This window comes from Copadichromis virginalis, linkage group LG14 (assembly GCF_057382275.1).
Source record: "Copadichromis virginalis isolate Kocher_CV1m ecotype Utaka linkage group LG14, C_Virginalis_male_GT1.1, whole genome shotgun sequence".
NCBI classification, from domain to species: Eukaryota; Metazoa; Chordata; class Actinopteri; order Cichliformes; family Cichlidae; genus Copadichromis; species Copadichromis virginalis.
In genome coordinates, this window is record NC_140631.1 from 15,101,928 (window position 1) to 15,128,154 (window position 26,227).

The 26,227-nt window shown below is 43.1% G+C and overlaps 2 protein-coding genes across 3 annotated transcripts; one reads left to right on the forward strand and one right to left on the reverse strand.

The window, feature by feature from the left end:
- Positions 1 to 1,837: 1,837 nt before the first annotated feature.
- LOC146693701 (transmembrane protein 255B) lies at positions 1,838 to 26,186 on the forward strand. Of its 2 annotated transcripts, XM_085479417.1 has the most exons (11): positions 1,838 to 2,227; positions 14,110 to 14,212; positions 15,028 to 15,167; positions 15,468 to 15,530; positions 17,264 to 17,353; positions 17,594 to 17,674; positions 17,820 to 17,905; positions 18,583 to 18,742; positions 23,147 to 23,227; positions 23,389 to 23,499; positions 25,751 to 26,186. In XM_085479417.1, exons 1-11 carry the CDS (start codon positions 2,156 to 2,158, stop codon positions 25,850 to 25,852), a joined length of 1,089 nt encoding a protein of 362 aa, XP_085335543.1. In that variant the 5' UTR covers positions 1,838 to 2,155; the 3' UTR covers positions 25,853 to 26,186. The 2 variants fall into 2 exon arrangements, with proteins under 2 accessions (XP_085335543.1, XP_085335545.1); XM_085479419.1 differs by lacking the exon at positions 23,147 to 23,227.
- Positions 3,897 to 10,756, reverse strand: LOC146693702 (uncharacterized). Its single transcript, XM_085429633.1, has 3 exons — positions 9,275 to 10,756; positions 4,927 to 5,306; positions 3,897 to 3,915 (listed from the first exon to the last, which is right to left on the reverse strand). Exons 1-3 carry the CDS (start codon positions 10,301 to 10,303, stop codon positions 3,897 to 3,899), a joined length of 1,428 nt encoding a protein of 475 aa, XP_085285759.1. The 5' UTR covers positions 10,304 to 10,756.
- Positions 26,187 to 26,227: the final 41 nt, after the last annotated feature.

The window sequence follows — 26,227 nt, forward strand, 5'->3', positions numbered from 1 at the left end:
TCAGGTCTTGGTTGAATTTCATTGTTTATACATTTAACTAAAGACGTGTTTAAAAATGTTCAGGTACCAGGATTGGACTATAAATAATTAAATAAAAAATAAATAAATAAATAAATAAGGGATAAGCAAGAAGCTGTTTGATATTTTTGCTAAACTGTGTTTGTGATTGTTTTTTTTTATAGATCTCTGCAATAACCAAGAAGAAACTATAAAAATCTGTAGCCTACATATTCCGGGAGCTTTGAACCTTCCATTTAGACCCATATACTGATCAGTAAAGTGTATACTTAGGTCACAGAGCAACAATTTCAAGGATCATTTTGTGCAGCAAGGTGTGCAGAAACTGTCAGTTTTTCACCAAGAGATTAAATACACACCAATCAGGTCATTATGACCACTGTCATGAATTACACTAATCATCTCTTCAACACGGCACCTGACGGTGGTTGGGATAGATCAGTGAGTAAACACTTTGTCTTCAAAGTTGATGTGTTGGAAGAAGGAAAAATGGGCGAGTGTAAGGATTTGAGCGAGTTTGACAAGGGCCAAATTGTGGGAGCTAGACAACTACGTGAGAGCATCCCCATAACTGCAGCTCTTGTGGGGTGTTCCCGGTCTGCAGTGCTAAGTATCCTTCAAAAGTGGTCCAAGGAAAGGATAGTGGTGAACCATCGACAGGGTCGCCCGAACCAACAGATAACCTACTGCTAAACTGCTGAAAAAGTTAATGCTGGTTTTGATGGAACACAGTCAGAATACACATTTTGTTGTGTAGTGGGCTGTGTAGCTTCAGACCGGTCAGGATGCCCATACTGACTCCTTTCTACTGCCAAAAGCATGAACAATGAGCCTGTGAGAATCAGAACTGGACCAAGGAGGAGTGGAAGAAGGTGGTCTGGTCTAATGAATCACGTTTTCCTTTACTTTACGTGGATGGCTGGTGCATGTGTTGCTCACCTGGAGATCACCTGGCACCAGGATGCGCTATGGGGAAAAAAGCAAGAGCCAGTGTGATGCTTCAAGCACAGTTTTGCTAGGAAACCTCAGGACCTGCCATCCATGTGGATGATAACTTGACACACACCACCAATATTGTTGCAGACTGCGTACACTGATTCATGGAAACGGTACTCCCTGATAGCTGTGGCCTCTAGAAGCACAACAATGAGTTTGAGGTGTTGACTTGGCCTCCAAATTCCACAGTTCCTCAATGCAATCGAGGAACTGTGGGATGTGCTGGAAAAACAAGTCTGATCTGTGGAGGCCTCACCTCATGACTTACAGAACTTAAAGGTTCTGTTGTTAACATCTTGGTGCCAGATACCACAGCACGCCTTCAGTGGAGTCCATGCCTCAATGGCTCAGTGCTGTTTTGGCAGCAAAATGGGGGCTGCCACAATATTAGGCAGGCGCTTATAATGCTATAAATGATTGGTGTATATACCTCTGTCAGAAAGATTTTTCTGTGTTCTGAATGCATGTTTTACAGCTGCAAACGCCTTTCACAAGCCTCCAACAACTAAACACAGATAACATTTACCAAACAAAGATGGACTATGTTTAACATATGACTATACAACCTCCAATACACCAGTGCAAACACGCAAATGAAGAGAAGCAGTGAAATCATATAGTTCCTTTCCCATCCTCTTCTCAACTCAAAATTTAAAAGCAAGCAGACAAATGCTCCTGAAGGATTACATGTTTAAAGAATTTGAGGTGAAGCTGGAGCTTTGTCTGATGTCAACACTAGAAGGTCTTTAAATCACTTAAGATACTGCTTTTACCTCCTTATGTCACCTCATGTGACATCTCCATAAAATACGTTTGTTTCCTATATCCAGCTAACTGCTGGGATTTCTTTAACCACCGCTAATCAAACTCAGGTCGGTGGGGGACTGGAGCCTATCCCAGGCGTTACTAGGTGAGAGGCGGGGTACATTCTGGACAACTCAGCAGTCTATTATGCGCTAACAAGGAGAGGCAATCAGTCATGCTCACACTTACAAGTATGACCAACTTATAATCAGCAATTAACCTAACATGCATGTCTTTAGACTGTGGCAGGAAGTCGGGGTACTCGGGGAGAACCTGTGCAGACACAGAGGGAAGTATGCAAACTCCACACAGAAGTATCTGAACTGAAGACATCATAATGAGGTCAAGGGAGAGTGTGCTATCTGTGAGGTTCAATAGGACCCCAAGTATGAGACTGCTGCTCATCAGAGTGAGTAAAAACTCTGCAATCACAATTAGTGCATATACATACAGAGATTCCTTGATTTGTCAGTCAGATGTCACCTTGTTTGTGATCATTTTTTTTGAAAGTTAGTTTAGGATTATGAACCTGAAAGGACCACATCAGCAGACAGGTCAGGCTCTTTATTGGTTCAGCAGCAAATCTACTGTCCTGTCTTGAAGAGGAATCCCCAGTTAAAATCTAGTATTAAAAGCTTATTGGCCTAATTAAAAGACAAACTGTTGTTCATTGAAGTAATCTTTCCTCCAGGGCTATGACTCAAAACGGGTAACTTCTGATTTTAAGTAGAACTTTTTATATATATATATTTTAAGATACAGAGATCAATAAATTTAGAAATACGAATTAATTACCTTGTATTTAAACCATGGATTTTAAACACTGATTCCACACTCTGTGGTTGTATTTAAATGGCTGTATGATTGATATGATTAAAAAAGACCATAAGCCCCCCACATCTTTTAAAAGACCCGCAGTCTTTCTGTGCAAGATTTTCCAACAGGTACCCTGCGCAATAGTGAGCACGCCACTGTAAACGTGAGAACAAAACTGAACCACATCGATATCAAACTCACTCTGAACTGCTCTTCATTTTAAATCCTGATGCATGCTCGATCATCCATTCAGCACCAAGCTAGCCAGCGCATGGCTTTAGCTTGCTATTTAAAAGCAGATGATAGATTTTAAAGGACTAATAATGTGTGACTTTTTAATACAACAACACATATAATTGCTCTGATCTATAAAAATGACAAAATACCTCCTCACCTCAAAGTTTTTGACCGCGGTAAAGTGAGCCGTCATTTGTGAGCCGCGGTCAAGCCAGCCGCCTCCTATCCGCCGCATAAATTTCCTTGCGCTTTTACACCAGTCTTTACGGTAGCGCCTTTTCGCTTTATGTGCCGATTGAAAGCCTATACCCGCGCACACGTGCACGCGCGCGAACAGTCGCGCGCGCATGCGCGCGCACAAATTACAATGTAACGGCCCGATACAGTCAATACAATTATGGAAATGTCAGAAATTCATTAAAAATCATCCTGAGTAGTTGATGTACAACTTTCAACACATCCCCCCTCTGGGACACCTACTGTACCTGTGTGCCAATTTTCATCCAGATTTACTGTAGAATTCCTCAGAAATTAAAGGGTACTTATATTCAATTCAATACAGTCAATACAATAGAATTATGTCAATTTTCAGAAATTCATTAAAAATCATCCTGAGTAGTTGATGTCCAACTTTCAACACATCTCCCCTCTGGGACACCTACTGTACCTGTGTGCCAAGTTTCATCCAGATTTACTGTAGAACTCCTCAGAAATGAATGGAAACATTTATTCAATTCAATACAGTCAATACACTACAATTATGGAAATTTCAAAAATTCATTAAAAATCACCCATAATAGTTGAGGTCCAACTTTCAACACTTTCTTACTCTGGGCGTCCTACCGTACCTCTGGGCCAAGTTACATCTCAATTCACTGTAATCTTTATCAAAAATTGAAAGAACAATTATATGTCAATGCTGGATGTGTGTCCTTTCAAAGTGACACTAAATAACAGAACTCAGGCACATCAGGGAATAATCCAAAAGGCGGATTTATTAAACAAAAACAACATACAAAATATCTCTAACCCATACTACATAACCTAAAAAGAAACAAAGGGACACTTAGAAGCACAAGGAAACAATACTGAAAGGGCAAGAGACACAGTCCAAACACAATCCACAACTAAAATGCCAAAAGAACAAGTCATCCCACATAGCAGACGGGTCTTGCCTGGATCTGGTGTCAAGCCGGCACTGCTGGCTGACTTCTGGCATGGTAAGATGGCACTGTTTATGTGATGGCATGCCACATTTGGCCTGATTGGGTGAATGTGACATGTTGTATAGAGCACTTTGAGTAATATGGGTGAGTAAAAAAGCGCTGTATAAGAATCAGTCCATTCACTGTCTGAACAGAGTTTCGTCATGTTACTTTTGCACTATTATGTTCCAGCACATGTTGTTATTACATGGCTTACATGGCTAAGGTACACATTAGGCTGACATCTGGGGCCAGAGCTGAAACTGTTCTGGGCCAGCACAGGGCCAGCAGTGTGTCTGCAACTGGCCTTGTGCTGGCTCATGTGTGGGCCACCTCTGGTAAACCAGATCTGGGCCACCATAGGGCCGTCATTCTTTGCGGTACGCAGGCCATGTGTAAGCACATTGTGTGGGACAGATCCAGGCCATACCAATTTTGCTATGTGGGAGGAATTATGTAAAAATAGAAACATCATAAAAATGAAAATGAACATAAAGTAAAATGTACTGAAAAGAACATCAGTATGGCCATCATTATTTGCTTGGAAAGTCTAAAGTTCCATGGCTTTGAACAGCCAGAGAACGCAATGCCCAGCTTAGAATGACTAAAAGTAACTTCTTTTAACATTCTGTCATTCTGCTTCTATATCAAAAATCCACTAAAAAAAGTCATTTGAAAAAAAATATTCGCCACTTTTCATCAGTTTGGGTTCCTCTGTTTATAGCAATTTTTAGAAAAGAACCCAATACCTTTGTCACTATACAGTTGTACAGTGAGATACAGAGCATCTCCTACTCATTGCAAACATGCTGGGAGGGTGGCTCTATCCGCCTTAGTGCAGCTGCTGTACCATACTGTGATGCAGTAAGTTAGTAGGCTCTCAATGGGCGAGTGGTGGAAGGGTGAGCTGTAGTCCACAAAGAGCATTCTGGCGTAGCTCTGCCGCTGTTCTAGGTGACTCAGCACCGAGTGGAGGGTGATGGCATCTTCTGTGAATCTGTTTGCACGGTATGCAAACTGGTGGGGGTCGAATTCTGGGGGGAGGTAATCCTTGGTGTGCTGAAGGACTAGTTTCATGATTACCGGTGTGAGGGCCACAGGGCAATAATAGTTCAGGCTGGTGATGGGAGACTTCTTTGGTACTGGGATGATTGTGGCTGATTTTAGACAGGATGGGATGGCTGCTTCATCCAGTGAGAGGTTGAAGATTCTGGTGGAGATGAGGGTGAGCTGGTGGGCACATGGTCTTAGCACTTTACCACGTATTCCGTCTGGACGCCTTCCTGGGGTTCACTGCTAGGAACACTCATCTGACATCGTGCTCCGTTACAGTGAATGGAGCGGTGCAGGAACCAGGTGAGGATGAGGATGGGAGCAGGGCTGAGGCAGATGAATGCTGCTGTTGTGGTGTTTCAAAGCGGGCAAAGAAGCTGTTTATGTCCTCTGCTAGCTGCACACTCAGGTTTTCTGTTTTCACAGTTCTGCCTCTGTGGTTTATGATGTCTATTATTCCATGCCATGTGTTGTTGCTGGACAGGTGGGACCCCTTTTCAGGTCAGCTCGAGCAGACCTGTACAGAGCTCTGTCAACAGACCTACAGGGAGTGCAGAATTATTAGGCAAGTTGTATTTTTGAGGAATAATTTTATTATTGAACAACAACCATGTTCTCAATGAACCCAAAAGACTCATTAATATCAAAGCTGAATGTTTTTGGAAGTAGTTTTTTTTTTTTTTAATTTTTTTTTTTTAGTTATTTTAGGGGGATATCTGTGTGTGCAGGTGACTATTACTGTGCATAATTATTAGGCAACTTCACAAAAAACAAATATATACCCATTTCAATTATTTATTTTTACCAGTGAAACCAATATAACATCTCCACATTCACAAATATACATCTCAGAATCAGAATCAGAATCGTGTTTATTGGCCAAGTACAGTGGGGCAAAAAAGTATTTAGTCAGCCACCGATTGTGCAAGTTCCCCCACCTAAAATGATGACAGAGGTCAGTAATTTGCACCAGAGGTACACTTCAACTGTGAGAGACAGAATGTGAAAAAACAAATCCATGAATCCACATGGTAGGATTTGTAAAGAATTTATTCGTAAATCAGGGTGGAAAATAAGTATTTGGTCAATAACAAAAATACAACTCAATACTTTGTAACATAACCTTTGTTGGCAATAACAGAGGTCAAACGTTTACTATAGGTCTTTACCAGGTTTGCACACACAGTAGCTGGTATTTTGGCCCATTCCTCCATGCAGATCTTCTCGAGAGCAGTGATGTTTTGGGGCTGTCGCCGAGCAACACGGACTTTCAACTCCCGCCACAGATTTTCTATGGGGTTGAGGTCTGGAGACTGGCTAGGCCACTCCAGGACTTTCAAATGCTTCTTACGGAGCCACTCCTTTGTTGCCCGGGCAGTGTGTTTTGGATCATTGTCATGTTGGAAGACCCAGCCTCGTTTCATCTTCAAAGTTCTCACTGATGGAAGGAGGTTTTGGCTCAAAATCTCACGATACATGGCCCCATTCATTCTGTCCTTAACACGGATCAGTCGTCCTGTCCCCTTGGCAGAAAAACAGCCCCATAGCATGATGTTTCCACCCCCATGCTTCACAGTAGGTATGGTGTTCTTGGGATGCAACTCAGTATTCTTCTTCCTCCAAACACGACGAGTTGAGTTTATACCAAAAAGTTCTACTTTGGTTTCATCTGACCACATGACATTCTCCCAATCCTCTGCTGTATCATCCATGTGCTCTCTGGCAAACTTCAGACGGGCCTGGACATGCACTGGCTTCAGCAGCGGAACACGTCTGGCACTGCGGGATTTGATTCCCTGCCGTTGTAGTGTGTTACTGATGGTGACCTTTGTTACTTTGGTCCCAGCTCTCTGCAGGTCATTCACCAGGTCCCCCCGTGTGGTTCTGGGATCTTTGCTCACCGTTCTCATGATCATTTTGACCCCACGGGATGAGATCTTGCGTGGAGCCCCAGATCCAGGGAGATTATCAGTGGTCTTGTATGTCTTCCATTTTCTGATGATTGCTCCCACAGTTGATTTTTTCACACCAAGCTGCTTGCCTATTGTAGATTCACTCTTCCCAGTCTGGTGCAGGTCTACAATACTTTTCCTGGTGTCCTTCGAAAGCTCTTTGGTCTTGGCCATGGCAGAGTTTGGAGTCTGACTGTTTGAGGCTGTGGACAGGTGTCTTTTATACAGATGATGAGTTCAAACAGGTGCCATTCATACAGGTAACGAGTGGGGGACAGAAAAGCTTCTTACAGAAGACGTTACAGGTCTGTGAGGGCCAGAGATTTTCCTTGTTTGAGGTGACCAAATACTTATTTTCCACCCTGATTTAAGAATAAATTCTTTACAAATCCTACCATGTGAATTCATGGATTTTTTTTTCACATTCTGTCTCTCACAGTTGAAGTGTACCTCTGGTGCAAATTACTGACCTCTGTCATCATTTTAGGTGGGGGAACTTGCACAATCGGTGGCTGACTAAATACTTTTTTGCCCCACTGTATATGTGCAGACACATACAGGGAATTTGGTTCCGGTAGATGGTGGCTCTCAAGCACAGCAATGTAAATCTCACACACACACACACACACACACACACACACACACACACACACACACACAAGTGTCTATATATACACATTACACATACATACACAAAGCTATGTAAACCAACTATAAATAACGAATCTAACCTTATATACATAAAATACAGAAATGAATGAGGTGGAATGAATACTACAACATGTACATAAGGTGCATTTGCAGTCTGGCAGTGGGAGCAGTGTGACAGGTCAACTGTTAAGAAGGGAGATGGCGAGGGGAAAGAAACTGTTCCTGTGTCGGGTGGTCCTGGTCTGCAGGCTTCTGTACCGTCTGCCAGAGGGCAGCAGATCAAAAAGTCTGTGTGCAGGGTGTGAGGGGTCTGCGATGATTTTCCCTGCCCGTTTCCTGGTTCTTGAGAGGTACAGATCCTGGATGGAGGGCAGGGGGGGGCGCTGATGATCCTTTCTGCTGCCCGTACAGTCCGCTGCAGTCTGCTCCTGTCCTGTTTAGTGGCTGCTCCATACCAGACTGTGATGGAGGAGCACAGGACAGACTCAATGACCGCAGTGTAGAACTGGATCACCAGCTCCTGTGGAAGACTGTACTTCCCCAGTTGTCTCAGGAAGTACATCCTCTGCTGGGTCTTTTTGAGGATGGAGTTGATGTTGGTCTCCCACTTCAGGTCCTGGGAGATGGTTGTACCCAGGAACTTGAAGATCTTCACAGTCGACACAGGGCTGTCTGATATGGTGAGGGGGAGCAGAGTTGAGGGATGTCTCCTGAAGTCCACTGTCATCTCTACAGTCTTAAGAGTGTTCAGCTCCAGATTGTGCTGACTACACCAGAGTACCAGCCGCTCAACTTCCTGCCGGTATGCAGACTCATCACCATCTTGAATGAGGCCAATGACAGTGGTGTCATCTGCAAACTTTAGGAGTTTGACAGCAGAGTTATTGGAGGTGCAGTCGTTAGTGTAGAGGGAGAACAGTAGTGGTGAGAGGACACATCCTTGAGGGCACCAATACTGAGGGACCGGGTTTCAGAGGTGATCTCCCCCAGCCTCACTTGTTGCTTTCTGTCTGTCAGGAAGCTGGTGATCCACTGACAGGTAGCTGGTGACACGCTGAGCTGGGAGAGTTTGGAGGAAAGAAGTTCAGGCACAATGGTGTTAAAAGCCGAACTAAAGTCCACAAACAGGACCCTGGCATAAGTTCCCGGGCAGTCAAGGTGTTGCAGGATGTAATGCAGCCCCGTGTTCACTGCATCATCCACTGACCTGTTTGCCTGGTAGGCAAACTGCAGAGGGTCCAGCTGGTGGCCTGTAATGTCTTTCAGATGGGCTAACACCAGTCGTTCGAAGGATTTCATGACCACAGACGTCAAGGCGACAGGTCTGTAGTCATCCAGTCCTGTGATGGTGGGTTTCTTGGGAACAGGGATGATGGTGGAGCGTTTGAAGCAGGAGGGAACTTCACACAGCTCCAGGGATCTGTTGAAGATGCGAGTAAAGATGGGAGCCAGCTGTTCAGCACAGGTTTTGAGGCAGGAGGGTGAGACGCCATCTGGTCCGGGGGCTTTCCTGGGCTTCTGTTTCTGGAATAGTCGGCTCACATCCTGAGTGTGTATTCTTAGTTTCAGGGAGGAGGAAAGGGGGGTGAGAGGTGTGGTGGAGGTCGTTGAGTCTGGGTTGGAGAGGGTGGGGGTGGTCGTTGAGTCTTGATTGGGGAGGGGCAGGGTGAAGGGGGGAGAGGTGGAAGGTGTGTTGGGGGTCAATGTCTGAAGCAATGTCCCTGGGGAGGGGAGGGTGGGGCGTGGGAGTCTGTCCGTCTCAAACCTGCAATAGAAAGTGTTTAACTCGTTGGCCAGGTCTTTGTTTGCTTCAATAGTGGGTGGGGGGCGTCTGTAGCTGGTGATTTCCTGCAGGCCCCTCCACACTGACGCAGGGTCGTTGGCTGAGAGCCGTTCTTCCAGCTTCTGGGAGTAGATCCTTTTAGCTGCTTTGATCTCCTTGGTCAGTGTGTTCCTGGCTTGCTTGTACAGGACCCTGTCACCACTTCTGTAAGCGTCCTCCTTGGCCTTGCGAAGATGTTGGAGTTTAGGAGTGAACCATGGTTTATTGTTGTTGTATGTGCAAAAGGTCTTTGTTGGCACACACACGTCTTCACAGAAACTGATGTATGATGTCACAGTGTCCGTGAGCTCATCTAGGTTCTCAGATGCAGCTTCAAAAACAGTCCAATCAGTGGAGTCAAAACAGTCCTGCAGTTCCTGCTTTGCTGCGTTAGTCCACTTCTTCACAGTTTTGACTACAGGCTTGGCACGTTTGAGTTTTTGCCTATAAACTGGAATAAGATGGACCATGCAGTGATCAGAATGTCCCAAAGCTGCCCGGGGCACAGAGCGATAGGCATCTTTTAGAGTGGTGTAGCAGTGATCCAGTATGATGTTGTCCCTGGTGGGGCAGTCTATATGCTGTCTGTATTTAGGGAGTTCGTAGTTTAGGTTTGCTCTGTTAAAATCCCCAAGAATAATTGTAAAGGAATCCGGGAATTTCCTCTCCAGGGTAGTAATCTGGTCAGCCAGCTCGCACAGTGCGTTGTTCGCGTTGGCCTGTGGAGGGATGTAAACTCCGACCAGCATGAAGGAAGAAAACTCCCGCGGTGAATAAAAAGGTTTACAGTTGATGAGAAAACTTTCCAAGTGTGGGCTGCAGTGTTTCTGTAACACTGTGACATCAGTACACCAACCTTCATTAATGTAGAAGCAGACTCCACCACCCTTTGTTTTCCCTGAGAGCTCTGTTTCGCGGTCCGCCCGGTGAAGTTGGAAGCCCGGCAGATTTAAGACAGCGTCTGGGACTCGCTCACTGAGCCAGGTTTCAGTGAAGCAGAGGGCAGCAGAGCGTGCAAAGTCCTTGTTAGTCCGGTTTAAGAGCAGTAATTCGTCGACTTTGTTTGGAAGAGAGCGGAGATTCGCGAGGTGAATGGAGGGGAGTGCCGTGCGGAATCCTCGCCGACATTCAAAAACAAAACAACAACAAATCAGCGACCAATATAGCCACCTTTCTTTGCAAGGACACTCAAAAGCCTGCCATCCATGGATCCTGTCAGTGTTTTGATCTGTTCACCATCAACATTGCGTGCAGCAGCAACCACAGCCTCCCAGACACTGTTCAGAGAGGTGTACTGTTTTCCCTCCTTGTAAATCTCACATTTGATGATGGACCACAGGTTCTCAATGGGGTTCAGATCAGGTGAACAAGGAGGCCATGTCATTAGTTTTTCTTCTTTTATACCCTTTCTTGCCAGCCACGCTGTGGAGTACTTGGACGCGTGTGATGGAGCATTGTCCTGCATGAAAATCATGTTTTTCTTGAAGGATGCAGACTTCTTCCTGTACCACTGCTTGAAGAAGGTGTCTTCGAGAAACTGGCAGTAGGACTGGGAGTTGAGCTTGACTCCATCCTCAACCCGAAAAGGCCCCACAAGCTCATCTTTAATGATACCAGCCCAAACCAGTACTCCACCTCCACCTTGCTGGCGTCTGAGTCGGACTGGAGCTCTCTGCCCTTTACCAATCCAGCCACGGGCCCATCCATCTGGCCCATCAAGACTCACTCTCATTTCATCAGTCCATAAAACCTTAGAAAAATCAGTCTTGAGATATTTCTTGGCCCAGGCTTGACGTTTCAGCTTGTGTGTCTTGTTCAGTGGTGGTCGTCTTTCAGCCTTTCTTGCACTGAACATAAGTTCCCTGCAATTTCTGAAGAATATTACAGTAAATCTGGCTGAAACTTGGCCCAGACGTACAGCAGGTTTCCCGGAGGAGGGATGTGTTGAAAGTTGGACCTCAACTACTCAGGATGATTTTTAATGAATTTCTGAAATTTCCATAATTGTAGTGTATTGGCCGACTGCATTGGATACAAGTACCCATTAATTTCTGAGGAATTCTACAGTAAATCTGGCTGAAACCTGTCACACAGGTACAGTAGGTGTCCCAGAGGGGGGATGTGTTGAAAGTTGTACATCAACTACTCAGGATGATTTTTCATGAATTTTTGAAAATTGACATAATTAAATTGTATTGGTTGACTGCATTGGATACAAGTACCCTTTAATTTCTGAGGAATTCTACAGTAAATCTGGATGAAACTTGGCACACAGGTACAGTAGGTGTCCCAGAGGGGGGATGTGTTGAAAGTTGGACATCAACTACTCAGGATGATTTTTCATGAATTTTTGAAAATTGACACAATTGTAGTGTATTGGCTGTATTAGATTGAATAAATGTTTCCATTAATTTCTGAGGAATTCTACAGTAAATTTGGATGAAACTTGGCACACAGGTACAGTAGGTGTCCCAGAGGAGGGATGTGTTGAAAGTTGTACATCAACTACTCAGGATGATTTTTAATGAATTTTTGAAAATTGACATAATTCTACTGTATTGGCCGACTGCATTGGATACAAGTACCCATTAATTTCTGAGGAATTCTACAGTAAATCTGGCTGAAACCTGGCACACAGGTACAGTAGGTGTCCCAGAGGGGGGATGTGTTGAAAGTTGTACATCAACTACTCAGGATGATTTTTAATGAATTTCTGAAAATTGACGCAATTGTAGTGCATTGGCTGTATTAGATTGAATAAATGTTTCCATTAATTTCTGAGGAATTCTACAGTAAATCTGGATGAAACCTGGCACACAGGTACAGTAGGTGTCCCAGAGGGGGGATGTGTTGAAAGTTGGACATCAACTACTCAGGATGATTTTTAATGAATTTTTGAAAATTGACATAATTCTATTGTATTGACTGTATTGAATTGAATATAAGTTTCCTTTAATTTCTGAGGAATTCTACAGTAAATCTGGATGAAAATTGGCACACAGGTACAGTAGGTGTCCCAGAGGGGGGATGTGTTGAAAGTTGTACATCAACTACTCAGGATGATTTTTCATGAATTTTTGAAAATTGACATAATTCTATTGTATTGACTGTATTGAATTGAATAAAGTACCCTTTAATTTCTGAGGAATTCTACAGTAAATCTGGATGAAACTTGGCACACAGGTACAGTAGGTGTCCCAGAGGGGGGATGTGTTGAAAGTTGTACATCAACTACTCAGGATGATTTTTAATGAATTTTTGAAAATTGACATAATTCTACTGTATTGGCCGACTGCATTGGATACAAGTACCCATTAATTTCTGAGGAATTCTACAGTAAATCTGGCTGAAACTTGGCACACAGGTACAGTAGGTGTCCTAGAGGAGGGATGTGTTGAAAGTTGTACATCAACTACTCAGGATGATTTTTAATGAATTTCTGAAAATTGACGCAATTGTAGTGCATTGGCTGTATTAGATTGAATAAATGTTTCCATTAATTTCTGAGGAATTCTACAGTAAATCTGGATGAAACCTGGCACACAGGTACAGTAGGTGTCCCAGAGGGGGGATGTGTTGAAAGTTGGACATCAACTACTCAGGATGATTTTTAATGAATTTTTGAAAATTGACATAATTCTATTGTATTGACTGTATTGAATTGAATATAAGTTTCCTTTAATTTCTGAGGAATTCTACAGTAAATCTGGATGAAAATTGGCACACGGGTACAGTAGGTGTCCCAGAGGGGGGATGTGTTGAAAGTTGGACCTCAACTATTCAGGATGACTTTTAATGAATTTTTGAAATAAACATAATTGTAGTGCATTGACTGTATTGCACTGAATATGAGTTTACTGTGATTTCTGAGTAATATTACAGTAAATCTGGGTAAAAACTGGCCCAGAGGTAAAGTAGGTGTCCGAGAAGAGGATTGTGTTGAAAGCTTGGCATCAACTTTTAAGAATGATTTTTAATGAATTTTTGAATATGCAACCAGACTGTCACGATGGCTGTATTGGGCTGTTCCATTGTAATTTGTGTGCGCGCGTGCGTGTTACTGTTCACGCGCGTGCATGTGTGCGCGAGTCTAGGCTTTCAATCAGGATATAAAGCGAAAAGGCGCTACCGTAAAGACTGGTGTAAAAGCGCAAGGAAATTTATGCGGCGGATAGGAGGCGGCTGGCTTGACAAATGACGGCTCACTTTACCGCAGTAAGTTTTGTATGAGCGCAAAATGTACACATAGTTAATAAAACCACGCCTACGCGTGCAAAGAAAATATGTGACATTAATACATAAGACATGCACCAGCTCTCGGGCAGCCACGTGCTTTTATTTGATTTACAACTCGGGATTGTAAAGGGTCCCAGTGTTATTACCTAATTTAACTGTCAAGTGACTTTCCAGCTGAAGTTCACGGTTCCGACCGTACTTGAACGCATCGGACGCTGGAGCTCTCCTCTCTCACTGAAGTTGAGCTGCTACACTCATGCAGCTGATGCTTGTGCAGCTCAAACGACTGTTCAAGTGAACGGCTGTTTGCATTCATCAGAAGCTGTCGGAGGGAAATCTGTGTTTCAAAGGAGGATTTATGGTCTGGATTCAGGGAACAGCACCGGGTCGGGACAAACGGAGCCCACAGAGCCGAGCAACAGGTAAGAGAGCGGTGGTGGCATCACAGCTGGATGGGACAGGAGTATTAAACTTGACTGATCATAATAATTCAAATCCCCTTGGATCCAGTTTACTTAATTGTTTTGTTGCTTTTAATCCAATCACGTTTTTGATAAGGCAGGTGAAGTGTTATTTGTTGCAGCACAGTTTGGGGTTTTCACAGAAGCTCAGTGATAAAGGCTGTCAGTAAAACTGATGGTGGTGTTGTAATCATGTCCATAAAGTGTGAAGGTCACGGGAGGAGATGAATCTCACTGCTCCTGTGCTTTTAATGTCACATAAACAAGGAAAGAGACAGGAAGCTACATGAACCCTTTCTGCTGTGTTTGTGTGAGCTTTAACTTTTGTCAGTAAACTTCACTAAAGTTTATCTTTCCTGCTTCCTTATAAGAGCTAAAAGATGCTGAACTTTGCATTGTTACACGTTCTAATGTTGTGCTCCAGTGTAACCCTGATATTGTTCCCTAAATTGTGTTTTAAAGTGCACAGATGTTTCCTTTGTTGGCTGCCACTGATATTGTGCGCGCTTTCATGGTTTCTTTGTCCAGTGTTCAGAAACCGTGGATTCAAGTCCATTTCCATGCCTCATTTTATTGAGCTGTAAATATTTCATGGCATGTGAACTAAACAAGATGGGTGTCTGTGGTTGGGTAATAGTTTTCGCAATAAAAGTCAAATAAATGAAATCCAGATAAACAAAATAAACTAAGTTGGGCAGCTGTCGAGATTTGAACCGGCACTGTAACGTTTTAATATGACTGAAACTATGTTTATTTCTTTGTTTGCTGGCTGGCAGACATCATGGTGAAGGTCAGGCGAGCTCTACGGCTGGTGCTGGGCATGCTCAGTCTGTCCCTGCTGCTAGTGGTGCTGGGGGTCTACACAACGACCCGAACAGAGAGCCTGAATGTGACTGGCTATGCATCTGGAGTTATTGTAAGCTGTTTTTAAAAAAAAAAAAATCATATTTGATTTTATTTAGTGAGACATCTGGTTGATACGACTAAAGAAATGTAAAAAGTTGTCAGGAGGAACAGGAAAGCATCTCAAGCTGCAGTAGCCAAAGGTTTTGCCTCACTCGGTGCAGATTTGGTAACCTTCATCTGAGTGTGAAATTAATTATGGACGGCTGTATTGATTTATATATATTGATTGATCATTTTAAACTCTTTGCATCTGTTTGGTTTGTAACAAACCGTATGCTTTTAAATTTGGTCCTTTGGATGATTTCTTCAGCTCACCCTTGGATCCTTCCTGGGACTTCTGGGACTCTGGCTGGAAGAAAACCGCAGGCAGCTGGTATGTTCAGCCCTCCCTGCGTCTCTTTAATAGGAATAAATGCAACACGTACATTAAAACAAAAAGCTCTGAAGACGTCTCACTAGTGACAGCACATTATTTTACAGTAACAATGTAACCAATTATAAGACACTGTCATTGGGCTGTTTTCAGTAAGTAAAAAGAAAAAAAATGTATTTTTTTAGGAAAGCGGCACTGATCTGCCTTTATCCAATGGGTGTAGAGTGAGCTAATCCTGGTTTTGTCTGCAGTTATTTGAACTTGTGTGTGTTTCTCTGATAGAAATTCTAATATAAAAAATCCTAAACTGTGAAAAACACCATTAAAAAACTGAGTGTAGCACAAAAGTTGGTTTAAAAAAAGGCAAAATAATGTGAATATCGTCACATGACCTAGACTTTACTACTCAAATGAGGAGAAATAATGTGAAACAGACAATAGATGTTTTTCTGGTTTCTTTCAGTTTAAGTATTCATCACCCACACTTTACGATATATCAAAGGAAGCTTTCAAAACACTTCTAGGTTATGTGAAAACCAGCAGCTTATCCTGTCAACAAAGAGAAAAAAGGCGTTGACGACTTTCACTCTGCTTGGATTTGGTCCAGTTTGGATTTTGATCATATCATCTTAGCTGGTGAGCCGCCACAGAAACAGAAACATCATTTGATCCTATTTTGCGTTGAATCGGTGAAAAATGCCAAAGATAAACACAGTTTGACAGCCTTAAACAGACAAGTGGAGGACAAAAGAAGAAGTGGCAGGTCTAAAAACAACTATCTGAAAATCGTGTTTTTAAGAAATAGGGAAAAGAAAATCCAGCAAAGAGCTGACACATGACCTGAGAGACCTTAAGCTGATCCGTCCACTGTTCACTGAAGCCTTGGCAGTAATGATCTCAGTGGAAGTTTGAAATTTCTGGTCCAAATCATCTTCAAGAAAAAGTCAGAAGAGGTACAAAAGTGAGTGTCTACAGCCATCTGTTAAACATGGTGGAGAAAATAGTAAAATCATACTTGGATAGAAAAAGCACACAGTGGAACACCATCAGTCATGGACTGGCCTCCACAGAACCCACAGTTCAACATCACTGAAGCAGAGTGGGATCATCTTGACAGAGAACAGAACAAAAGGCTGCCAACATCCAAAGAAGAGCTTTGAATGTCCTTCAACAAGCCTGGAGAACTGTTCCTGAAGACTGCTTAAAGAAATGACAAGAAAGCTGCCTGAGAGAGTTCAGCCTGTGTTAAGAATAAAGGTGGTCATACCAAAGACTGACTTCAAAAGCTCATTGGAATTATCCACATGCTGTTTTTGCCTCATATGCTGTATTTCCACGTCTGTTTCCAAATGTTTCAGTAAATCGATGCAGCTATTTCCCATTTTCCTGGCAAAATATAAAGAAATTAAGTTTGGCTCAAGACTTTTGCACAGTACTGTTTATATAATTAACAGGTTCCACCTTTAAAAAAATGTCTTTCATAATATTTTACGCCTCTCAAAGTTCGGTTTTTCAAAAAACACGGTTTTAAGTGCTTTGTGAGGAAACCTAATAGCTTCACACCTACGATACATGATCCACATGAAAAAACGCTTATGTGTTGGAGAGAAAGAAAAAAACTTTTCCTCAGCTTTTCTCTGCATTCCTGTCAGGCTTCCCTCCAGCCTTTCATCTGGCACAAATCTTACATTATAGCGCTCTCATTTGTGTTTTCACCTTTGCTTCTCCTCCAGCTGACCGCTGCCATTGTCTTTCTCAGTTTCGGGATCGTCGTCTCTTCTGTGTGCTTGGTGATCGACGGCGTCTGCATTGCCTTAAATATGGTGAGATACCTACACTTGCTTGTAACCTCAGCAGATGGCTGCACAGTTAACTGAAGACTGTGAAGCAATAATAAAGGACCATGCTGACCTCGTGTTACAGTTTCAAATCGGACTGAGTGAATTTTGGAAGAGACCGTTTTATTCGACTTCAAACTTACCACTGTTTGCACCGAATAAAGATTGATTTGAATGGTTCTGGGTGAAATGTTGTGGATTGTTTCTCATGTTAACTTTTGCCAGGACATGCGGCCACTGAAAGCAGGGAGATGTCAGTATTACAGCAGCGGCAACTGCTACATCTATGAGAATTTCTACACTTCTGTGAGTAGAGACACGCTGAAGGAAAACATTATCCTGTGACTAATTCAGATACATAGTCACAACCAGTCTGGATAGATTCGAATGTGCAGGATAAACCTCCAGTTGTGTTGTCTGTATGTTTGTGAGCTTGTGGTTCGCTGCCCAGGTGTCGTGTTGGAGTCTAAAGGAGTCTTGTACCATGACGGTAAGAAGTGGAACCTGTTACTGCTGCGACCTGTATGACTGCGCCAAGTGAGACATTTAATCATTAGTATTCAGTAATCTATGTCATATGTGATCACAGATTGAACAAAATGATAGACACGTTCATATACATCCATACGTTTTGGGGCAAAAACACCTTTTTTTGCATTTTCTCTGTTCACCATCACAGTGGACTTTAAATCAAACTATTAAAGTGTAAATTTGCAGCTTTAATTCAAGGGGTTTAACCAAAGTACTGCATTAACTCTTTATGCATTATAGTCGTTTTTGTACAGTCCCCATTGTGAAATGCCCAAAAGTAATCACATAGTTGTGTGACGAGCAGGTTTATGGTCAGGTGAAGCCTGTTTCCTTATTAATTCATGACAAAATCAGCAAACATCTGAAGTTGATTCAAATTCTTGAAATTGCATTTGGTTGCTGTTCAGTGGAGAGCTCGACATCCAATGAGTTGTCAGCAGAGATAAGTTAGGTCATCATTAAAAAACTAAATAAACCTACAAGACAGAGAGATGGGAGTGACCAAATCATTGTTAAAATGAATTGGATTGGATTGAGCAGCTCAGCGACACCATAAGGCTTTAACCCCTTCAGTTAAAGCTGAAAGTCTGAACTTCAGTCACAAATATCCTGATCATCCGACTTTTATGTGTTTTGTCTTACAAATCATTGGAACTAACCTGCTCTGTGGCTTTGTTATGCAGTGGAGGCTACCTCAGCAACTACTATGAATTTGTTGGAGTAGAAAGCTGTGAGGAAGTCTTTACAGTGTACATTTTAATTTGGACCCTCGCCGGCCTCAACCTCGTGGCCTTCTTCACAGGAATACTCACCACAGCAGTGCTGGGCAGCATTAGAGAGTTGGTAAGACATTCACAGCAACCTGTGTGTCATCTACATAACAGTGAACCTAAATGTTATATTTCCTGAAAATACTGCAGAGAGGAAGGAGAAAGAAAATAAAGAGCAGAGGTCCCGGGACTGAACCCTGTGGCACACCACAATTAATTGTAGTAGATTGTGATCTGTGTGCATGTATTTACACAAACTACCTTGAACAAAAAAGTGCAACAACACAAAATGTGGTGGATTTTAAAGCTGCACTAGTTGATTTATGACCTGTAGAGCAGGTAGCAAACTGACATCAGACGTCAAACTCACCTTTTTGCACCACGGACCGGTTTATGTCCGACATGACCGGCCTTTAAGGTGTCACGGATAAATACAACAAAATAAAGCCAGTACCGGTACCCAAAAAATTACGATTTATTCATCACACACGGGAAAAGACCCAGGGAAACCAAGTTAATGATAAAAACGATTTTAAAAAATAACAACCGTCAAAATTTCACACCCGTGTGACTTTCTCACAGATTGTTGTTTCAACTACAGGTGGACACATAATGACACCTACATTCATTGAGGAGACCTTGATTCAAATAAAACGTCTAAAAAAAAGTGTTGCCTGCAAGGTGTGGGGAGGGGTGTCTAAATAAAGTTAAGGGAGAAATTTGCCCATTATGTCCTCCTTCGAAGATGGCGGTTGATTGCTAGCAGATATTTCAGGCTAAGGTAACCCTCTAATGTATTTATTACTCTGTCATATCTCAGCCAATGTTGTCCTGTCGCTTCAGTTGCTCTGCTCAGATTTTTAAAAATGTTTAATTTTTAAATTTTCCATTTGGAAACATAAAACAGCCAGCAACAGTTGCAAGACTTTAGCGTAAATAGCACGATAGCAGGCATGTATACTGTAGGGGAGAGATTAATGTTTCGTCTTTACCCCTCACCAGTGCAGAGAGAGCAAAACAGAAAGGAAAAAGGATAACAGGAGAAGGAAAACACTGGAAAGTGAGCGTGGATCATGGCACCATCTGCTCTCACGTTCCTGCTGCACAGTATGCAGTAGCCTAGTGCAGTTGTTCAAAAGGCCAAAAATGATTCCCTCCCAAATATAAAATAAAACCGTCTCACTTTTACAAATTCCCTAGATACTGGTCATTCAACACTGAGTCAGACTAAACTCAACACTGTGAAAATGGAAAAATAATTCTGACTGCATGAAGTGCAGCATCTTAAAGCCAAGCCAAACAGCCATAAAGTCTGTCTCTCATCTCTTTGCGTGCCTTGACTGTAAGAAGTGATTACATCCAACCACAGAATACAGCCTTCCCACTCCTGACCTCCCTACCTCACTTTCTGTACACGGATAAAAAGATCCCAATAAAATAAATAAGTGTCAAAAAGTATGTTATTAATGATGAAAGGTGGTTTGATATTATGGTTTTTCTAATATTAAAAAAAGAAAATCACACAAATCATGCAGACTCCATCACATTTTGAATCACGGGCAGCACATTGTAATACTCACATGTGCTCCTCGCTTCAAGATCATTCTCTCCTGTTTAAAAGAGAAAAACTCTCGCACTGGCTTTACTCATTCATAAGTAGTTTCGTCATCTTATTGTAGCTGCATTTCTTTTTCTTTGTTGAAGTTTCCACTGGAGCGTGCCAGCTTTGTGGTGACTCATGCTCTTCCCTGTTGTGTGGGCAGTGAGATCAGGCTGACCCCAGATGACAGCCTTATTTATTGTTGTAACAACCTCTGCATTAAAGAAAAACTTTAGGAAATGTGTCTGAATTGCAGCGCTAACTGTTGAAAACTAGAACCAATCAAAATTTGGGACGTGCGGGATGAGAGGCAAGAAATAAAAGTGCTAGATAAGATAAGATAAGATAACCTTTATTAGTCCCACACGTGGGAAATTTGTTTTGTCACAGCAGGAAGTGGACAGTGCAAAAGTTATGACGCAAAAATTAGAATACAATAAGAATAAATACAGTACACAGCTGTACAGAATAGAATAAAATAATATACTATATACAGTAGAATAAAATAGAATAAAAATATACAATAAGATAAAAATAGAATACGAATGCTATATACAACTGAGTAAAAATACAACGATGCCAGAAAAGATTATTGCACTTAGTGTTATTGCACATGTGTGGATGTGTGTGTTTGTTCAGTTAAAGTCTTTGTTGTGGAGTCTGACAGCAGTGGGGAGGAAAGACCTGCGAAATCTCTCCGTCCCACACCGTGGGTGCCGCAGTCTCCCACTGAAGGAGCTGCTCAGTGCTGTCACAGTCTGCTGCATGGGGTGGGAGACGTTGTCCAACAGGGATGACAGCTTAGCCGCCATTCTCCTGTCACTCACCACCTCCACTGGGTCCAGAGGGCATCCTAGAACAGAGCTGGCCCTTCGGATCACCCTGTTCAGTCTCTTCCTGTCCCCAGCAGAGATGCTGCCGCCCCAGCAGACCACACCATAAAAGATAGCAGAAGCCACAACAGAGTCATAGAAGGTCTTCAGGAGTGGGCCCTCCACTCCAAACGACCTGAGTCTCCGCAGCAGGTACAGCCTGCTCTGCCCTTTCCTGTAGAGGGCGTCTGAGTTATGAGTCCAGTCCAGTCTATTGTTCAGATGAACACCAAGGTACCTGTAGCTGTCCACAGCCTCAATGTCCATACCCTGGATGTTCAGTGGTTGCAGTGGAGAATGCTTGTGCCTGCGGAAGTCTACCACCAGTTCCTTGGTTTTACTGGCATTGATCTGGAGGTAGTTCAGCTGGCACCAGTCCACAAAGTCTTGAGTCAGTCCTCTGTACTCCTTGTCGTCCCCATCAGTGATGAGGCCGACTATTGCAGAGTCATCAGAGAACTTCTGCAGGAAGCACTGGGTGGAATTGTGGGAGAAGTCTGCAGTGTAGATGGTGAAGAGGAACGGAGCCAGAACCGTTCCCTGTGGGGCCCCCGTACTGCAGACGACCCTGTCCGACACACAGCCCTGAGTCCTCACATACTGTGGTCGGTCGGTGAGGTAGTCCAAAATCCAGGTAGTGAGGTGATGGTCCACTCCAGAGTTCTCCAGCTTGTCCTTCAGAACCGAGGGAAGAATAGTGTTGAAGGCACTGGAGAAATCAAAGAACATGATTCTCACAGTGCTTCCAGCGGTCTCCAGGTGAGCGAGGGAACGATGTAGGAGGTGAATGACGGCATCATCCGCTCCAATGCCAGGCTGGTAGGCAAACTGAAGTGGGTCCAGTGATGAGCTTGTTAGGCGCCGAAGCTGAGCCAGGACCAACCGCTCCAGGGTCTTCATCAGGTGGGATGTCAGAGCCACCGGCCTGTAGCTGTTGAGGTCCTTGGGGCGTGAAGTCTTTGGCACTGGTACAACACAGGAGGTTTTCCAGAGCTGTGGGACTCTTCCCAACCTCAGGCTCAGGTTGAAGAGGTGCTCCATCACCCCACACAGTTGGTCCGCGCAGGACCTGACGACTGAGTCCCGCATGAAGCGGACACCTGATTGCTGTGCAGCCAGAAAATTGTAGTCAGACCACGTGTTGCATTGACACTGTGGTGTACAAGAGCATTGATTTGTCTGCATAATAAACTCTCCCTTACCTCTCATGCATGTCTTGAATGGTCTCTCATAAAAGTTAAATACAAGGAGAGTGATGCAATAACAATGTTCCTGAGACTGCTTGGCAGGCGGTTCTATCAGCAGAGGCTAACAGAGCTGTCTCTGATCCGCTAAACCTCAGTCCATCGGTAACGTTTATCAGTTCAAAAGACTTTTCCCACCAAACTAAAATCAAAGCTTAGAAAAAAAACAATTTTCAGAAGCGTTATGTTGCAGCTTCATCACATCGGTGTTGTTTTCACTTTGAGAGATAAGAACAAGAACAAATCAAAGACAAATGTTTTTCACTTCCTTCAATATATCATGTTCAGTGACAGTTTCCACAGAAGACATTGTTGATGCATAAGATAAGATGCAGTCAGTCTGATGTCAGTTTGCTAATGAATGGGGTCAAGTTGGCAATTATATGCAATCTGTTTCCAATAATAGAACAGTTCCCTGAGATAAATCATCAAAAATCACATATCTGCTGTCCTGCTACCCTGAAACCAGAATACGGCCGCTGAGTCAAGCAACCTTGACAGCCAGAGAGAGAGATTTTGTAGAGACCCGACACACTGTTCCCGTGTTGCTTAATCGTTTTTATTGATTTTGCACACGAACACTGTTTCCCTGGTTCGGCACAAGCGTCCGCTAGCGTTCCAGCTGTCTCGCGCTATCCCGTCTCTGATCTCCAACCTCACTATAAAAAGGGGGAAACCTGATTAGTTAGATCATGTCCACCTGTCGCTCCAACCTCCCTGGCACTGCTCCTTGAGCTCACTGTACCACCCCTCCCCTGCAGCTGACCCAGGGACCACACCTCCGCCACAGTCAAGATAAGTGTGCCCAGTGTTGGATGGTTTATCAGTTTAGTGGATTTACTGTAAGTTATCTCAGGATGGTGTACGTGTTCGTACTATTCCCAGTATATTTTAATTTATTTAATAAAATATCAATATTTGGTGTCCCAATATCAACTGATTTTTTCCCCTTCTTTGCACTTACCTAATATCATGTGTGTGTGTTTCCCTTTCTTTGCCTCAGTGGAGCAGCAGCCCTGTGGCTGATCCCTCTGAGAAAACAGCATCTTCCCCAACAGCTCCTCTGCTGATGGACGCCAATATACACACAGCACACCAGCTCCACCCAGTCAATGTGAGGTCAACACCGTCTCTCTCACACACACACACGCCAACACACAGAGATACAATTACAAATATATAGTGGCTGTGTGAAGTCTAAACTGTTTCTCGTGTAAACTTCTCGACTGGCCAGCAAACCTCTCTGTTTCCTCCCTATATTAAAAATTCCTTTAAAGCTAATTGTGGTTTCAAAGTGTCACACAAAATGATTTCATGCAGAATTTTTCAGTGTTTCTTTATGATGGACTTTGGAGACCATGGTGTAACTTATCAGCCACAATACTAAAACACTCATAGGTGAAGTGATTTTCTTGTCATGATAGTACCTGTTAGGGGGTGAGATATACATCAGTCAGCAAAGGAATAAATTTAGAAGGTGAGGCGGTAGAAGCTGGAAAATTGGGAAAATGTAAGGATCTAAGAGACTTTTCCAGGGGGAGTCAGAGGACGTCAAAAATGGCAGGCCTTGTGGAGTATTGTGGATATGATGAGCAAAAGTGGATCCAGAAGGACAGCCGGTGAACCAACGAGGGCATCAGAGGAAGTGTGATGATCTGGGCAAACAGATTCTGCCAGGAAACCATGCTTGTCCTGGCCTTCATGTGGATGTTACACTATATTCCAAAAGTATTTGCTTATCTGCCTTCAAACGCATATGAACTCGAGTGACGTCTATAACAGCTTCAACTCTTCTGGGAAGACTTTCCACAAGGTTTCAGAGTGTGTTTGTGGGAGTTTTTGACCATTTAAGGTCAGACACTGATGTCGGAGGCCTGGATCACAGTCTAAGCTCTAATTCATCCCGAAGGTGCTCTACTGGGTTGAGGTCAGGACTCACCAAACTCGCTCATCCACGTCTTTATGGACCTTGCTTTGCGCACTGGTGTGCAGTCATATTGGAACAGGAAGGGACCATCCCCAAACTTTTCTCACAAACTTGGGAAAATGAAATTCTCCAAAATGTCTTGGACCATTCTCATGGCAACTGCCAAAGCCAGGCTCATCCATCAGATTGCCAGGCAGAGAAGCACGAATCGTCACTCCAGAGAACACATCTCCACTGCTCTGGAGTCCAGTGGTAGTGTTGCTTGCTTTGAGGAAAAAGAAAAAAGTCAGAGGAAATTCTTTACATCTCAATCCAACCAAACATCTGACAGATGTGTCACAAAAACAAGTTGAAGATTTTACAGGATCGGCTGCTGAGATATCAAAGACCGCTTTTAAACTTTTACCTGAAAAACTATTCTTACAGTCATTCACAGATCTGCATCCTTCACTGAGGCCCAGTGCAGGCAGTAGTGTTTCTTGTTTCTTTGCATGTTGGCATTCGTTCATTGTGGCTACAGCAATAAATTCCTGTTCAGTATGAATGTTTTTTAAAGGTCATGCTGTGATTTTCACTACAGATACAAGTTTGTTTTGAATGTAGTGTACCCCAAAAGAGCTCAAAGATCATGGCTAAGATGATGTAATAATAGCATCTAGTTCTGGTTCTGACAGGAACACACTCAGAGGTGAACCTGTAATGTCACATCGTTTCCAGCAGCACATTTCAAAAAGAAGTGTGCTTTGATTTGCATGAGTTGTGGTTCTGATCGATCCAAATCCAGATGCAAATCTTGTTTGTTCACATTTAAAACACAGCACTGCGTTCAGTTTTTTTAGTACCCCGTGGGGTTTCGGTCTGTTAATTATGCTTGGAGAAGTGTTAGTTAGCTAGTATGAAGGAGATTATGTTTAAAATAAATGAGGAAATTCTTTTTTTTTTTTTTTTTGAGAAGGCCACACACAAGTGTTTAGGTGGAAAACAATCAGGGGAAGCCAAAGCTCTGTTTTAAATCTTCACGGGCCCTTTCTAATCCAGAAACCTAGTGTTTTCCACGAACCGCAGCTCTGTTGACCACCCACATCGGAGCAATTTATTGGCTGCATCTTAATAAAATAAACCCACGTGTTTACAACCAATAATGCTGAATGTTCCATCAGAACAATTAACAAGGCTTCTGCAGGTTTGATCTTAAACAACAGTTCGACTGAAACAACGAGCTGTCTGTGAAGGCCCGTGAAAAAGGGGGCCTCGAGTCGGGGTTTTAAACTCAAATGCATCAAAAGGGACCGGGTAGGCTCTACAGTGCTTCAGCTGTTTTCTTTTTTATAACATAACGGGTTATAAAACTAATAATTTATTTGAAAAGTGTGAGTTTTCACTCAGAAGCTGTGAAGTCTGTGGTTAATGTCTCTTTTCCCTTGTCCTGCTCTCCCAGGGAGGATCGTCGTTTTGCTCTTCAGCAGAGAAGGCCAACCCGCCTCCCTTCGCCCCACTGGCCGGCGTGCCGCCTTGCAGAGCCCACGGCATGTCTGTGTGAGCAGCAGATTCACGGGACGATGCCTCGTTATTGTTGGGTGCATTTTAAACAGCAGATGCAGCTTAAAGCGGACATGCAGAAGTTTAATGGAAAGCGTCTGCAGCTACTTTACATTATATGCAAAGAAGAAAACAGCTTACCTAAAGCCTTTGAGTGTAAAATGTTTGCAAATGCAGTGCTTTGTCCTATAAATCTTTTCATTGTGGACTTTGTGCGTAAAAGGCTTCTTTTTTCCCCTGACACCAGGCAGAGTTAAAACTTTGCATGACCTAAATGTCTCATAGAAGATATATCGCTGATATTACTCGATGATGAATAAACAGATTGAAACAGATCAGTGTGGTTTATTTAAATTACAACAGACAGTTTTTCACC